This window comes from Pantherophis guttatus, chromosome 2 (genome assembly GCF_059756535.1).
Source record: "Pantherophis guttatus breed Tessera chromosome 2, ASM5975653v1, whole genome shotgun sequence".
Lineage (NCBI taxonomy): Eukaryota > Metazoa > Chordata > Lepidosauria > Squamata > Colubridae > Pantherophis > Pantherophis guttatus.
Window position 1 is genome coordinate 284,831,804 of NC_142064.1, and position 13,924 is coordinate 284,845,727.

General features: G+C 40.2%; 1 protein-coding gene across 1 annotated transcript; it reads right to left on the reverse strand.

The window, feature by feature from the left end:
* Positions 1-2,888: 2,888 nt before the first annotated feature.
* Positions 2,889-13,322, reverse strand: LOC148116062 (vomeronasal type-2 receptor 26-like). Its single transcript, XM_087885369.1, has 5 exons — positions 13,111-13,322; positions 11,724-12,009; positions 7,959-8,747; positions 6,185-6,397; positions 2,889-3,023 (listed from the first exon to the last, which is right to left on the reverse strand). Exons 1-5 carry the CDS (start codon positions 13,320-13,322, stop codon positions 2,889-2,891), a joined length of 1,635 nt encoding a protein of 544 aa, XP_087741495.1.
* Positions 13,323-13,924: the final 602 nt, after the last annotated feature.

Consider the following 13,924-nt stretch of genomic DNA (forward strand, 5'->3'; position numbering starts at 1 on the left):
AGTATGATTAAATGAAGAATGAATGTATAATGCTCTTATAGAGAATCCACCTACTACTGGAAAGATCTCTAATTTCTTTAGGCCATCCAAGATCAGCCAGGATCTCCAACCTTCCCCAATGCCCACCTTTGCAATCTTAATGACAATTTCAATGATGTTTAATTAATTCAATTTATATGCCACCCCTCTCCGAAGACTCAGTTCATGTTCAGCCACTTTCCGCTTTTATTACACAATTTGCAGATGGAGCATTTCATTTTTCTGATTTCAAATGGCAATTGTCAGAGGAAGGCTAAACAACATGGCCACAGAAAGAAGATTTTGACTCTACCACAAATGGGGATTAAAGGAATCTTGTTGCTAAAAAAACTAAAATAATGGAATTTAGCCCAACCCCCCTCCATAATTTTTTGGCATATCAACAAGATCCCATTGCACAAATGTCATGTTTCAAAAACCTGGATGTGGCATCCTGGGCCTCAATAGGCTAAGAACATTAGAGAGATATGCTTCTTTGAGAATTCAAAAAAAAAAAAAAAACTGAGTGGACAACTCAGAATTTTATTGATCAAGATTGGGGACATTATCTTCTAAACACTCTTTAATTATTTCAAGCAAAATCATTGGCCCCCTTATGTATGGAGAGGAATTTGGATCAACTTCAAGGTGTGGAACTAATGAGCCTTAAAATTCCTCTGTCTCACATTTCTACATTTCTTCTGGTTGTCATTTGCTCCTTTGTATTCAGCTCTGGCCTCAGGATGATAATGTAGCATTTTGGGATGAAGATGCAGCCAAGCAGACCTGCACTGGAGGACAAGATGGAGAAGACCTGCACAGCCACCATATATTTCCCTTTGGTGCTCAGGTAGGTCGGCACAAAACTCACCCAGACACTGCAGAAGAGGAGCATGCTGAAGGTGATCAGTTTAGCTTCATTGAACGTCCCAGGGAGATTTCTGGCCAGGAAAGCCACCGTGAAGCAGATGGCAGCCAGGATGCCCATGTAGCATAGGCTGATGTAGAACATGACAACAGAACTTTCATTGCATTGCAGGATGATTTCTCCAGGCTGGGAGTGGAGATCAGAGTCAGGGAATGGGGGAGAAACTCCTAGCCAGATGGAGCAGATGATAATTTGGACAGCAGAAGAAGAAAGGATGATGGAGTTGGCCAAGCTCTTCCCCAACCATCTCTTCACTCGGTTTCCTGGTTTTGTTGCTAGGAAAGCCAACACCACCATGATCGTTTTAGCCAGGAGAGAAGAAATGGCAACTGAGAAGACAATGCTGAACACTGCTTGTCGGAGAAGGCAGATGGCTTTCCTTGGTTGACCAATGAAGAAAAAGGAGGACAAGAAGCAAAGCAAGAGAGAGACCAGGAGGATGTAGGAGAGGTCCCGATTGTTGGCTCTGACAATGGGAGTTTCTCGGTATTTAATGAATATCATTAAAAAAAGGGCTGTGGTTAAGAACAAGAATAGAGCAAAAGACACAAGGATGATGCCCAGATTTTCTTCATAAGACAGGAAGGTTATAATTTTGGAAATACATTGGACTTGGTCCTCATTTGGATATTGATCAGGTGGACACTTGGTGCATTTTTCTGTATCTGAGAATACCAAAAGGATTATTTTTTAAAAAAATACTCTCCATTTACATTTTGAGAAGAAGCTTCTTGGGACAACAGCTCTTACCAGAAGAGTTTCCCAAATGCATGTTTTAACATTTCCTCAGAATAAAGTTAATCAGAATACCATTTTTGAATATATCAATATATATCTGAGATCTATGAATTTGAGCAAATCTTAGGAACTGTAGGATTTCATATTTAATGTGGAGAATCTCCATAAGAACCTATAGTATTAAATAATGAATCAGTTAATCTTCCTAGTTACACTTCCTGAATCCTGCAATATGGCAATTCTTAATATACTGGATTCAGAAGATTTCTATCTTGTGAGATCTGGTAAACTAGCAGAGAAAACTAGTTCTGCAAATAATCTGGAATGGCTATTGGGAGCATTGGTAATTTTTTACATTTACATTTTATTTGATTTATATACCGCCCTACTCCCGAAGGACTCAGAGCGGTGAACAGGCACAAGATAAAACACATAGAATACAAAAATGTAAGAGCAGAAGTAAAATAAAATTAAATCAATTTAGCCCAAGACAAATTTAAAACCCCAGGTTAAGAACAAATTAAAATTTACATTAAAATTTACATTAAAAAGAGAATGGGAAAGGTTAGGCCAGACCAGCCTGGTGAAATAAAAAGGTCTTGAGAGTGCGGCGGAAGTGCGTAGATCCGGGATCCTCCGTATCTCCGGGGGGAGCTCGTTCCAGATAGTAGGTGCCCCCACAGAGAAGGCTCTCCCCCTGGGAGCTGCCAGCTGACATTGTTTGGCCGACGGAGGAGTCCCTCTCTGTGAGAGTGTACCGGCCAGTGAGAGGCTGTTTGTGGCAGCAGGCGGTCCCGTAAATAACCAGGCCCTATGCCATGGAGCGCTCTAAAGGTGGTAACCAAAACCTTGAAGCGCACCCGGAAGACCACAGGGAGCCAGTGCAGCTCGCGCAGGAGAGGTGTTACATGGGAGCGCCACGTCACTCCCATAACCACCCGCGCGGCCGCACTCTGCGCCAGTTGGAGCCTCCGGGTGCTCCTCAAGGGGAGCCCCATATAGAGAATATGGATGGGATAAGAGCTATCCATAATTTAACACAACAGAAATTGTGAATCAGTGATACCTTCCCTAATGAATATATTACAATAATTCTTCCAATAATTATCCTAACATAAATCTTCAAACTTGCACTTTCATGAAAATACTTTGGATGAGTCCACTACCACAAAACTGCCCTCCCCCTCCTTTTTTTTTTTTGGTGTCACCCACCTTCCTGAGTGGAGATGGTCCCCTCTGGACAAGGAATGCAGTTGTAGCAGCAAACTGGCTCTCCTTCTCGAGACTGCTTCACTAACCCAGGACGACAGTTTTCCACACATTGGGACCGAGGCAGAGTCTAAGCAGGAAAACAAGGAATGCCAAAGAAAATGTGTTAGGACTCACCATCCATGGAAAACAAAGGTCAAAATGTATATTCGCAAGGGTCTCTGGGCTTCATTTAGCTAAGTTTGAACTCTATAACTAACAGCAAATAGTTGCAAGAGATAAAACTGCTGACAGATTCTTCATTTAACTCATCCCTTTTGCTTTTGCAATGTCTCATTGATATAAAGGACTTTTCTACTTAATAAAGTTAGGAAGGATGGAATTAAGAAAAGACTTAAGCATTAAATGATAACCAGTAGTTTCCTTATCCTGCCTGTATTAAAATTTATTCCTCCATTCTTCATATATCCATTTTAAAGTATGATGAAGTATTCGCGTTGCATTATAGAATCAAATTTCTTCTAAAATATTTAGAGCAGGACTCAAGCTATTCTCCAAAACACCTGAGGGCAGGACAAGAAGCAATGGATGGAAACTAATCAAGGAGAGAAGTACCTGGAAGTAAGGAGAAATTTCCTCACAGTTAGAACAATTAATCCTCTCCTGCGCAAGCTGCATTGGCTTCCTGTGAACTTCTGGGTGCGCTTCAAGGTGTTGGTGATCACCTTTAAAGCGCTCCATGGCTTAGGACCGGGGTACTTACGGGACCATCTTCTGCCACCAATTGCCTCCCACTGGCCAGTTCACTCCCACAGAGAGGGCCTCCTCAGGGTGCCGTCGGCCAGACAATGTTGGCTGGCGACCCCCAGGGGGAGAGCCTTCTCTGTGGTAGCACCCACCCTCTGGAACAATCTACCCCCAGAGATACGAGTGATCCCAGACCTCCGGACTTTTCATCGGGCCCTTAAAACCTACTTTTTTCAGTTAGCCGGGCTGTCCTGATTTTATGGTGGGTTTTTAAAATTTGAAATTGGTTTTAAATTGAAATGTTTTAAATTATGGGCCAAACTTATTTAATTATTTTAAATCTATTTTAACTTTTGTGTACAAATGTTTTACTTTGGCTGTTCACCACCATGAGTCCGAAAGGAGAAGGGTGGTATAGAAATCTAACAAATAAATAAATAAAATAAAATAAAATAAAATAAATAATCAGTGGAATGACTTGCCTCCAAAGCTGTGGCTGCTCCAACACTGAAAGTTTTTAAGAAGAAATTGGACAACCATTTTTCTGAAATGGTATAGGATTTTCTGACTAAACGGGGGCTGGACTAGAAGACCTCCAAGGTCCCTTCCAACTCTACATTTTTAAAAGTTTTTTTTATTCAATTTATGAAAATATAATAAAACTGTGAAGAAGAAAGAAGCTTATCACTGTGCAAAGGTTTCTTTAAGACTACATAAAACATTTCAAAGCTGCTCCCCTTTGAAAGTAGTCTAAAATATTCTCCCTTAAGATATATAAGAAAAGGTCCTTACAAGTAGAAGTGTCAACCTTAAAAGAGAGGGCCTTTGTTTATTTTCTTTAATTTCTTTGGCTGCCATCTTAGTCATGTGAGAATAAAACCAAGTGCCTAGTGTCTGAACTCTAGTTAGATGACAGAGATCATGAAAACATTCTAATAAAGGAGACTATTTGTAACTCAGGGTTGGAATGAAGGCAGAGGTGAAATGTAAATTTTGTTACTACTGGTTCTGTGGGCGTGGCTTGGTTGGAGAGGTAATGTGACCGGGTGGGCGTGGCCAACTTTTTTTTAAAAAAAAATTTCAAAGCATTTTTTCTGCAAATGCAAAAAAATGCTTTGAAAAGCCTCTGCCGATCAGGAACACAGCTGGCATCGTCAGAGTCTTTTCAAAGCATTTTTTAACCACCTCTTCCGCTGAAGAGGTTGCAGAAAAAAATGCTTTAAAAGTTTCTCTGATGATCCCAGCTGAGTTGCCTAATCGTTTTAAAAAATGCTTTGAAAAGTCTCTCTGACGATCAGGCAACTCAGCTGGGATCGTCAGAGAAACTTTTAAAGCATTTTTTTCTGCAACCTCTTCAGTAGAAGAAGTGGTTAAAAAAATGCTTTGAAAAGGCTCTGACGATCCCAGCTGAGCCGCGCGATTGTCAGAGGCTTTTTTTTTTTACTTTTAAAAGCATTTTTTCGGCAAAAGAAGTTATAGAAAAAATGCTTTTAAAAGTAAAAAAAAAAAGCCTTTGATGATCGTGCGGCTCAGCTGGGCATGTGGGGGGGGCACGATTTTTACTACCGGTTCTCCAAGCCACCCACCTCCATCGCTACCGGATTGGACGATCCGGTCCGAACCAGGAGCATTTCACCCCTGAATGAAGGCTCTTTGGTGCTCTCTGAGCTTGCTTTTGTTCTTTCAGACATTTCATTACCTAAAGTAGGTAACATCCAGGGGTGGGCTGCTGGGGGTTTGCAGGGGTTCAGGAGAATCTCTAGATAAGAGTCTGTGCAGTTCGGAGAACCCCCAAATCCCACTCCTAGCTGGCCCTGCCCACCCCGCCTCACCCCTCCCAAGAGTCCCCAGTTGGCCTGTTTTGGATGCAGGTAAATGCAGGGTGCACACAGAGCCTTAGAGAGGGTGAAAAATGGGCCTACCAGAAGTTCGGAAATGCCAGAAACAGGCCTCCAGAGGGCCTCCGGAGCCTGGGGAGGCTGTTTTCACCCTCCCAGAGGCTCAAGAAAAGCCTTTGGAGCCCAGGGAGGGCGAAAACACCACCACCACCTCCGCCATGGTACAGGAGGCCAACTAGGCCACGCCCACCATGGTCACACCCACCCAGCAACTGGGCAGAGAACCCCTTGCTAAAAATTTTTGAAGCCCACTTCTGGTAACATCATCGGTGTGAATCATGTCCCTCAAAAGGTTGAGCACCTTTTGCTGCTGGAGATGAACCTGAGTATGACTCTTTGTTGGAAAAGATTATTTCTAAGGTCCAGGTAGACATCCAAGACATCTTTTTGTAGAAGAACTACAATTAGGTGACACCAGCTGGCATGGAAAGACAGAGCCACATTTATTATTAGGTAAAACTGGAGTCCCATTTCTGCTCAGCAAGACTTAATGTACTGATGCCTTCTAAGCAGTCTAAGAAGACTGAGATTTCTACTCCTCACATTCAATTCTCAGTGAAGGTCAACTTGGTGAATTGACTTGGCCAACTTTTAATGGGTGCTTAGTCATTTGGAGCTAGAGGATGGACATCAATATTTCTCCTACCATGTTGATCAATGTTAGCAATAACAGAGTATCTTTATTGACCGTAAAGGTCTGCCTTTCAAAACTCCCCAGTTGCTCGTCACTGGGATCCAATAAGGGAAGAAGCACCCAACTGATGATGTTCAGATCTGCTGTTACGTCTCCATTTTGATCCAAGTACAATTTCCAATGGGAAATATTGCAAAACTCATTCTTCTCCAGAAAGGGATGGAGCTAGAATACAAACATCCAGGAATTTTAAAAGGAGAACATTTATTTTCTCATCCCAGGTGGTCTTTTCACATTCAAAACTTTCATCTACAGTTGTCAAACTTGCAAATATTGTGAGTTGGGAGAACAAGCGCGACCACTTTCTTTAAAAAGTGAAAAAGGCTCAGATAAATTGGTCAATCAGATACTGAAATATATATATATATATATATATATATATATACTGACAAAATATAATTGACCAAATTTGTCTATCAAAGGAAACATTTTGGAACACAAATAAATTGAAAAAAAGAAACAAATAATGAGATTCTTCATAAATGCCTTGGAAAAAACAAGAAAGCATGGAGTTCTCAAGAAGAAATTGGCCAGGCTAATTTTCTCCCAAGTAGACCAGATGGGAAGCATGACCACATGAGCTAATTCTACATTATGGTAAGGGTAGATTAAGAGACTCTTATACGTTTTATAATACAAATCTCCCACCAACACTTTTTACAGTCTGAAAAATTAAAAGGCTACTTAATGTGTGTGTGTGTGTGTGTGTGTGTGTGTGTGTGTGTGTATTGTTTTACACTGACACAATATTAGCAACTCAAGGTTGCTAAGATATCGAACAGATTTTCTTCTTTCTATTTTCTCCACAAAAACAACCAGGGGTGAAATTCAGCAGGTTCTGACAGGTTCTGGCGAACCGGTAGTGGAAATTTTGAGTAGTTCGGAGAACTGGCAAATACCACCTCTGGCTGGCCCCAGAGTGGGATGGAAATGGAGATTTTGCAGTATCCTTCCCCCAGGAGTGGGGAGCAAATGGGGATTTTGCCATATCCTTCCCCTGGAGTGAGGTGGGAATGGAGATTTGTAGTATCCTTCCCCTGCCATGCCCACCAAGCCACCCCCACAGAACCAGTAGTAAAAAAAAAATTGGATTTCACCACTGCTCTGACCAACTGGCATGGAAAGACAGACCCACATTTATTATCAGGTAAATCTGGAGCCTCTTTTCTGCTCAGCAAGACTTAATATAGGTCACAATCATGATAAACAATATCATTCCAGGGTTATCAGAAGAAATGCCCTCTTACAAGCCAGAACCCAAATCTAAAGAATATTTCCTTTCAAATTGTCCCTTGTAATTCCAATATCAGGAATGGCTTTTCTATGAATCCTAGTCATGTTTCAGTCTTCCACTGTTTCTAAGTCAGGTCATTATCTCACATTATGATTCCAGGTGAGCTGAATGCTTTGGACCTCCTTCCACTGAGCTGATGGCCTAGTGATCTATCCCAGTGGGATGAAAGGAAACCACCAATAATACTGGTCACAACATTATGGCCACCATATTACTATGGAGCTTCCCTTTCAATGGACACTGTCCCCAGCCACAACAATCTTTTAAAAGTAAAAAAAAAAAAAAAAAAAAAAAAAGTTGGCCACATCCACCCAGTCACATTCCCCCCCACCAAGCCACACCCACAGAACTGGTAGTAACAAATTTTACATTTCACCACTGCTCCTCTCCCTCTGCTTTGGAGTTTCACAGATCCTGGTAGGGACCTCATACCTGCCATGGCTGCAGCCTTGGAGCCCCTAACTTCTCTTGGCCTTTCTTGCTTCTCCTCCTGGATCTGGAGGAATATGCAGTGTTCAAGGCGTAGACCAGAGTCTTAACAACACTGTGTAAATGGAGGTGAAATGGGATCCATATAATCCTCCATTCCTTTTCAGGCTCAAGTGGCATTTTCTGGGTGCATCTTTTCCGACCTTTGACAGAAAAAATGTGCTTTGAAAAAGAACAGTGAAAACATTGGTCTTCAAATTTCCCAAGGAGTTTGGTTCCAAAAGTATCATCTGTTGCCCCTTTTTCCCCCTGAAAAGCAAAAGTCCAAATAGTATGCACATATTTGTAAAGTCTCTCCCGTCTCGTTATCAAATGCTCAATGGTTCCCATGATCCAGACTTTCCGTTCAATGGGTCCTGGCATTTCTTCAAATGTTAAATGGAAAGAAAGAATTCTGTCCCAAATGTCAGTATATTCTACGTAGTGAACAAAGGCATTGACTTGTCTCCACTTAGAGACGGAATCCATGAGAGGTGTTGTATGTCCAGTCACTGAGAAACGTTGCAACATAACAACACAAATTCCACTCCTGACAAGCCTAGGAGTAAAAGTCTTCATGAAATTCTCTCCCTTCTCCGTGTCTGAAGTAAAGAGACCAATCAAGGTCCACCTGAAATGGAGGAGCAGTTGGACAATTGCTGGATACATAATCTCTTCTTTGGGGAGCATCCCATGGAAAAAAGGGAATTGACTGTTATCATTCAGAGCCTCTGAAACAATTGCATCACTGATCTGAAAAAAGCAATGAAGAATGCTATGCTATATTTGAGGTCAGATCAAGTCCAAAATATTAGATTTTAATAAATCCAACTTGCTTCTCAAGTTGGATTTATTAGAATAATTTATTGTTGATTACTCATTAAACTATATCAAGGTACAGAATCTTAACAAGACTGTACATAAAAATAAAATAAAAACAAGTTAAAAGAATAAGAATAAATAATGTATGTGGATAGATAGATAGATAGATAGATAGATAGATAGATAGATAGATAGATAGATAGACAGACAGACAGACAGATAGACAGATAGACAGATAGATAGATCGAATAAGGATCACAATAGATCTTTGGTAGTACAGTGGTTTAAAGCACCCTGTTATTAACACAGCTGCCTGCAATTACTGCAGGTTCGAATCTTACCAGGCTCAAGGTTGACTCAGCCTTCCATCCTTTCTAAGGTAGGTGAAATGAGGACCCAGTTTGTGGGGGCAATAAGCTGACTTTGTATAAATATACAAAAGTATGAAGGCTATTGCTTAACGCATTGTAAGCCGCCTTGAGTCTCTGGAGAAGGGCGGCATATAAATCAATTTTTTTTTTAAAAAAAAAAGATAATTGATCTATTGTAAAAGGGATTTAGTTAAACCTTCCATTACTATGCATTGTGTACAACTGCCCAAATCTTGCTCAAGTAAATATCATGCTATTAGGTTTGAACATTTTTGCATTAAAATTGGTAATTTGGACGGAGGGTCCATTTGTAGCAACTTATCCATTTCATTGGGATGCAATGAAGGCTTAATGACACTGGATCTGGCAACCAAAAGTGGACAACAGTCTGATGGTTCAATCCCTGGTAGCACCGTGGGATGGAGTGAGCTCCTGTCACTCACCTCTAGCTCCTGATCTTTAGGCATATGTACTTCAGGATTCTAGTCAAAACTCCAGTGCTTCAATCCCTGGAAGTACCATGGGATGAACTCCTGTCATTCACCTCTAGTTCCTGATCCTTAGACATATGTAGTTCTGGATCCTTCATTAATCCTGGTAAGTCATTAATGTGTACACTGAATAAAAATGAAGCAAGTATTCACCATTGTTTTACACCTTGGTAAACACTGATCCTTCTTTTTAAGCCTCCATTGAGCCCAACTGGACTCTCAAATAAATGCTTGTACAAAGGGCTTTGATCAGAGCCAACAGCCTCAGTTACATTTCAAGGAAAACCAATTTCCTCCCTAATAGTTCTCTCTTTACTGTGTCAAATGCTGTATGTACTTATAAAGGCAAAAAAAACAAAAAAACATTGCTTCCATTGATTGACATTTTTTGTAATTGGATGGTTTAAGACAAAACAATTGTCAATAGTGAATCTACTCTGTCTAAAACTTGATTGTTCTTCTGTAAAGACTGCACTTTTCATTTACCCACTCTCAACTCTCCTCAAGAGGAAATCAGCAAAATTTGAGTCGCAACATCTATAAGAATAATGGGTCAGTAATTGCAAAGTTCCTTTTTATTTTTTCTTCACAAATACGAACTATTGTTGCCATCTTCCACCAAACTGGATATAGTAGATATTGGTGATATATATCCATATTCTCTTGGGGGCTCCATTTATCACCAACTCTTTTATGATGAATTTGATCATGACTATATTAGGATGAAAAATAGTTGACACATTGGATAATGTGCTTGTAACTTTTTTTTAATAAAGTGGTTAATGCTCGGGTCCATAAGTCATGTATGTTTTCTGAAATTAGGTAAGATAATCATTGGGATTATTTCATGAATCATGGATTTGTTCACCATGGAAATATATATATATATATATATATATATATATATATATATATATATATATATATATATATATATATATATATAAATTTGATTTATATGCCGCCCTTTCTCCGAAGACTCAGGGCGGCTTACAATGTGCTCAGCAATAGCCTTCATCCTTTTGTATATTTATACAAAGTCAGCTTATTGCCCCCACAAACTGGGTCCTCATTTCACCTACCTTAGAAAGGATGGAAGGCTGAGTCAACCTTGAGCCTTGGCGAGATTCGAACCCTGCAGTAATTTTGTACAAAGTTTCCCTTCAAAGCTGCACCTTCCTTTTTTTTTTTTACTGAAGACCTTTTTGATTAGATATAGAACAACTCCTCACCTTCAGAAATGTGGAGAAGAAGTTCCCAAAGCAATAGGAATAGTGTCATGAGAGGATAGGACTGTTTACCCCGCCCTCCCCATTGTGTATCTCAATCCACAGCCATGATACCTCTAAAGGCCATGGTGAAAAACAGCTCTGGAATTCTATGGACAAAATAAGGGTAAAAGTAAAAGATTCCTCTATCCAGAGGAACCAGAGTTGTCAAAGATGCTTCCCTGATTTCTGTGAGCAGTACAACTATAAACTGAAGCATACAGAACCCTGATACCTTCTCATCAAAGTGGTACCTATTTATCTACTCGTGTTCACATGCTTTCAATTGGCAGGAGCTGGGACAAGGTTAGGAGCTCACTCCATTGCATAGAACTTGGGTCTCCAGCACCCAATCTTCCAGTCAGCAAGCCCAACATCCACCACACTCCTTGTAGGCAAAATATAGTTAGATATATTTATTTTATTTATTTATTTCTCAAGTACATATTAGATAATATATATAAGCATGTATTGAATACTTAAAATGAATACAAATAAAGGGAACATTAGGACAGGGACGGTAGGCACACTGGTGCTCATTCACTATATCTATATCTATATCTATATCTATATCTATATCTATATCTATATCTATATCTATATCTATATCTATATCTATATCTATATCTATATCTATATCTATATCTATATCTATATCTATATCTATATCTATCTATCTATCTATCTATCTATCTATCTATCTATCTATCTATCTATCTATATGCCTCATTCACTGCAATCCCAGCCACTTTGCCAGATACAGAAACACACACAAACCTGTGGAACTTTGTGGGAGCGTACTAATGTTGACATCTGGATGGAGATGTCCCTCTTAGCTCCATCAACAAGAGCCAAAATGTTTTCCTTCCTTCCACAGCTGTAGTTGGGAACGTTGGCTTCTCCAGAAGAGAGTATGTCCATCAAGGCTTCTGAAGTGCCAAGAGCATTGACATAGTTGTCATGGATGTTGTAGCCTAGTGTGAGATTGTGCAGAAGCTGGGAGTTCTTGTTGATCATTTGGATGGCGAAAATCATGATTCGCAGTTTAAAATTATTTACCTTACTGTAAAAAATGTTCATGTTGTTATCATCATCAATAAAAACAATTTTTTTTCCAATTTAATCCTCTTTGTTGCCACAAGCCTACTGAGTCTTAAGGTAATAAAGATCCGAAGTAGTGGTGAAATCCTACCAGTTCACACCGGTTCGGGTGAACCGATAGTGATAAAAGCCACCGGTTCAGCGAACTGATAGTAAAAACAGGTACCGGTTGGTCCAAACCGGTATTTCCAATGATCAGCTGTGCTGGCGATATATATTTGCTAGAAAGCAGGAAATCTAAATAGTGCGGCACAGGTGTTCCCCCCCTTGCTGTTCTATTTACCTTGTTAAGCATCCTTTTTCCATGCAAAGCATGCATTTGGTGCATACTGCCCATGCCTACGCAGTATGCATTCGTTGTGCACCACACATGCACATGCACCGAACCGGTGGCAAACTGTGGAGGATTTCACCACTGATCCAAAGCCAAGGGCAAATGATAACCACCCATGATGAGATATATATTTTATGAGCGTCGAGAAGATGGGATGGAGATAGTCTTCCACCACAGTTAAGACTTACAAATACACCATTATTTGTAACAGTCCTAATTTTCCTTTGCCCAGTAACCTGTGCTTAAAATCATTCAATCATTAAAGTCACAACCAATGTAACATGAAGAGGTTGTTTCCTTAGTGACCCAGAAAAGCAACAGTAGAAAGTCTAGAGAAAAGAAGGAATGGGGGGGGAACATGATAGCAGTATTCCAGTATTTGAGAGGCTGCCACAAAGAGGAGGGAGTCAATTTATTTTCCAAAGCACCAGTAATTTAAATATGGAAAAGGGCTGAGCAGAGGCATCTATAACCTTTTCAATCATTACTTTAAACCAACCTCAGGATTAAAGTGATGAGCTCAGTATTGGATGGGAATGGATAAATAATCTGGATTTATTTGTCTCATAGTTGCGTATGAGTCTGTTGCACAAAAGAGGAAAGCCATAGAAATCAAAACAATTCAAGACATTAGATCCTACAACATAGGAATAAATGAAATAAAAAGAAAACAAGAGTGTTAGAACTTCAAGTGGAGGGAACGCGACTCCGTCACATTGTATAACTTACGAATGAGACTGACTCGTAGGAGCCATGTTGAAAGGCAACATTTCAAGCGATATTCTTGTCATAGAGGTGACTATACCAATCAGATGGTCTCCTGGCATGTAATAGTTCCATGGCTTTTTCCCATCCCAGATCTCGAAATTCAGTGGGCATTTCATTTTAAGCTTCCCAGAGACTCCATGAGACACCAACACCATCAGAAGCATGAAATCCATAATTTATAGGGCTGAATCAATCCCCTTTCTGTTTCTAAAGAAAAGAGGAAAGAAGGATTAGAAGAATTCAAAACACCCTTCAATCAACTAATCATCACCTGGAAAGGAGAGAAGGGCACAGTCTGAAGCACAATCTGTGCTTGTGCCAAAACTTGTGTCATACAGTGTGATCTGAGGCATTTATCCTTTTCTGATACAAGATCATTTCACGTTGCTTCAGTCTGATGTTTACATCAATGACAGTCAGTACAGTAGTAGCAGATGAAGTCTGAAAATCCAGGACGGTGATAATTACAGTGAGAAACAACTTCTCCTCTGAGGATCTTGAAGTTCTTCCAAGACTCCATGTGGAAAGGGTCAGCTGGAGAATAGCATTTAAGCAAAAAGTTACAAATATATCCCTGGGGCTGTTGTGGTCCTTCCTGTCAGGACAGGTCCAGAAAGTGATGCTGGAGGAAAATAGTTCATCACCCAAGGAATTGACTTCTGCTGTCCTTCATCATATAAACAGATTGACAGACTTGGAAGGGACCTTGTATGTCATCTAGTCCAACCCCACCCCCAAAGCAGGGGACCCTACACCATTTCTGACAAATGGCAGT